Source organism: Olea europaea, chromosome 19 (genome assembly GCF_002742605.1).
Source record: "Olea europaea var. sylvestris chromosome 19, O_europaea_v1, whole genome shotgun sequence".
NCBI classification, from domain to species: domain Eukaryota; kingdom Viridiplantae; phylum Streptophyta; class Magnoliopsida; order Lamiales; family Oleaceae; genus Olea; species Olea europaea.
In genome coordinates this window covers 3,213,208-3,216,788 of record NC_036255.1, presented here as the reverse complement: position 1 = coordinate 3,216,788, position 3,581 = coordinate 3,213,208, and the positions used below count along the sequence as shown (strand labels likewise).

Genomic DNA, 3,581 nt, shown 5'->3' with positions numbered 1-3,581 from the left:
AGAAAAGAGAAATGAAAAAGAAGGGATAAAAAAAAGGAGAGGAGGAAGAAAAAAAAGGAAAGTTCACCTATGTTGTTAGAAAATAAGTGGTTTACATTATTAGGCTTGAATTTCTCAATTTTGAAAGGTAAGTAAAACGTTACTTATTGTCAAGTTATATTTGATTTTATAGTTGTTAGATTAAATTCAATTTTATTGAAGATGTTAAGTATAATAAACTATGAAATTGAGTAAGATGAAAGAAAAATTAGTTTTAGTGATTAAAGAGACTTTAGAAATCACTTAAACGTGAAATGATTAAGTTTGTGTATCGCCTATTTAATTATTGAAATTATTTAAAATAATTAATTGTTTATTTAAAAATTATATCGTATTTAGGTGACAATACTAATATCAGAACAGTTTACCAATCGGGTTGATTTTGCGAACATAGTATTGTGAGTGGAAAAATATAAATATTTTTAAAGTATTTATAAATTAAGTATATTGTTAAAGTATGTGCAATTATATGTTCGATTATATGATTATTGTGAAAATCTCTTTTATTATGATATATGTGAAATTTTAAGAATTATTTATTGTACGTTTGTGACTTGGTATATGAGTAATGTGATATTGAGATTTATTTGGTATGTGAGACGTGATATTGAGATTGATCAGAAAAGTACATGTGATTATGTAATTCTTCTAGTTCATAGAGGGGCATTGACCGTCTTCTATCCTACACAGAAGGTCTTGACAGGATATTGGTCTCGATCGTGTATATATAGTTCACAGAGGGGCCTTAACCGTGTTCTAGAATTGATTGCCAGAGGTTTTGAGACTGACTTTTGTTTACGGACGAGGCCAAAGCCTGTGGCGAAAATGCTTAGCCCAAGGGGCGGATTACAAATTTCAATCAGAAGGTATATTTTTGGTGGATCACATGTGATGTGATGAGATGATGGTATAGATATGAGCTGATAACTATATTGTGATTATGAAATGATATTTACAGTGTTATAAGAATGACTTACTTTTTGCTATAATTGTATGAGTCTATCATGTGAATATTAAACGATATGAACTGAATGTTTGGTAAAAATGTTTAAAAGAGAAAGTATAATTATTTTTGAACTCTTCCACTCACCAAGCTATAAACTCATATATTTTTCCGTAATTTTCTTACAGGTAGCAATTGATTCTTTTAGCTGGAAGAGCCTAATGATTTTGGAATGAGAGCCACACGACATATTGAGTGTTATAAACTCATATTGATAAGGCATAAAGTAAATAATTTGGACACATCTCATTATATTTTACATAACATTTGATTTTGGCGCATATTTTGTACTAAGTCATAGTCAGCCTTGGTGGTAGATCTAAAATTTAGTTAGCATCTATCATCGACGCACGTCACGTTCCTAGTCGATTAGGTTGATTCGGGACTGGTCGTGTCACTTACAGTTGAAGGCAATTCTTCTGGTGGAATTTGTTTGACTTTGTTACCTTCTGAAATGAAAGACAAAATAAACTTAAAATCAATTATATATAAGAAGCTACACGAACCATAAGAATGATATAAATTCGAAAGACAGAAAAGGTTGTATGTCCACTTTGATGAAGTTATTGAAAAAAAAAAAAAAAAAAAAAAGGGAAAACGAGAGAGAGATTTACCATTAATACACCCGTGCTGCATATGACCAAAATCCGGCCTTGTCAATATAGGATTATGCCATGGCACATTTACTGTTGTCTGAGTATCCTGCTAATTAAAGAGACAATGTTGGAATTTAAGGTTATATATGGATTAAACTGTGTGAATATATTTTATTAGCGAAATATAAATTCATGCACTAATTTATCGAACGGACAAATCTTGAATGCACAATCTCTTGTACAGAAAAGTGATATGACTTAAAAGAAACACTTGATGGATGACACCTTAGATGAGGACGCTCCTCGAGTCTGAGAATGCCTCGCAGCTTCAGCTCTAGCGTTGTATACATCCAAAAATAAGGACCACCAATCTGTTAAAAGTTCTTTCCGAGGATTGATTGCTGAGAAAAATCAAATGAAATCACTCAAAATTATGACAGGATAAAACCAAAAAACATGATTTGAAATTAGGGTAGGGCAACTTATTAGTGCTTTGACACCGTAAATTATTTTAATAGAGCATGCTTATTCTATTAATAAAGCCATAAATAACGTGGCTGGAAAAGCAATTAAGAGCTTTTTTTTATAATTAGTGCTTTTTGGCTAGATATACATGTAATTACTTGACAATCAATGCAACAAAGAGACATCAATAGTTTCCAATTGATTAGAAAATTTGGCATAAATCCCATAAAATAAAATAAAATAAAAATAAAAACTCAAATCAAGAGAGCGAGATAATATATTTTGGAGTGGAAACACAAATTTCAATTAAAATGACAATAGTGCAGAAAAGATGGCCAAGAGAGTTTATATACCATGAACATTTGGAATAACTTCAGCCTCCCTAGCGAAGATATCTGCACTTGTGTGCATGTTGTTCCTGACCATGTAATCATGAATATACAAGTCAAGCCTGCAAACTCAAATTAAAAAAAGAATAAGCACAAAAATTAACGTATCTTTAGACAGAAATTGAAGATAAAAAACCTAGAAGACATTCAAGATTTTCTTCAAGAAGACATGATCCAACCATCAAGAAATTCAAGAATTTCCTCAAGAAAACATTAACAAAGTATTAATGACTTCAAAAATTTCTTCAAGAAATTCAAGAATTTCTTTGAAAGGAAAATAACGGCAAACATCGGTGTATAGACTCACGTATTTTGAGCAGCCCGGTTACCCATGATAAGAAAAACCAACTCGTCACTTCAACGACAAGAAGGAGGAAAATTCAAGAACAATATTTGATTTCAAGAATGAAAAAATCTTGCTTCTTGCTAACAAAAGAGAAACTCTATTTGGTCGATAACAAGAAAAAATGGCACTGGGAAAGATTGTTTAGATAGAGAAAGTAAGTGCATGAGTTGGGTGGTGGAAGAGAGTTTAGCGGAAATTAAAAAAAGAATAAGCACAAAAATTAATGTTTCTTTAGACAGAAATTGAAGATAAAAAACCTAGAAGACATTCAAGATTTTCTTCAAGAAGACATGATCCAACCATCAAGAAATTCAAGAATTTCCTCAAGAAAACATTAACAAAGTATTAATGACTTCTTGAATTTCTTCAAGAAATTCAAGAATTTCTTTGAAAGGAAAATAATGGCAAACACCGGTGTATAGACTCACGTATTTTGAGCAGCCCGGTTATCCATGATAAGAAAAACCAACTCGTCACTTCAACGACAAGAAGAAGGAAAACTCAAGAACAATATTTGATTTCAAGAATGAAAAAATCTTGCTTCTTGCTGACAAAAGAGAAACTCTATTTGGTCGATGACAAGAAAAAATGGCACTGGGAAAGATTGTTTAGATAGAGAAAGTAAGTGCATGAGTTGGGTGGTGGAAGAGAGTTTAGCGGAAGGACGTTAGTGCATGGTGCCATAATAGTTCAACATGGGACTGAAGATAAAAACACCCGAATTACAGAGCATGTAAGTAAGA

General features: G+C 31.8%; 1 protein-coding gene across 2 annotated transcripts; it reads right to left on the bottom strand.

Moving 5' to 3' along the window:
• Positions 1–1,323: 1,323 nt before the first annotated feature.
• LOC111368390 (transcriptional corepressor LEUNIG_HOMOLOG-like) lies at positions 1,324–3,581 on the bottom strand. Of its 2 annotated transcripts, none has more exons than XM_022989616.1 (5): positions 3,267–3,581; positions 2,457–2,554; positions 1,924–2,039; positions 1,657–1,744; positions 1,324–1,491 (listed from the first exon to the last, which is right to left on the bottom strand). In XM_022989616.1, the coding sequence occupies exons 1-5, from the start codon at positions 3,290–3,292 to the stop codon at positions 1,412–1,414; spliced, it is 408 nt and encodes a 135-aa protein (XP_022845384.1). In that variant the 5' UTR covers positions 3,293–3,581; the 3' UTR covers positions 1,324–1,411. The 2 variants fall into 2 exon arrangements, with proteins under 2 accessions (XP_022845384.1, XP_022845383.1); XM_022989615.1 differs by lacking the exon at positions 3,267–3,581 and adding an exon at positions 2,800–2,900.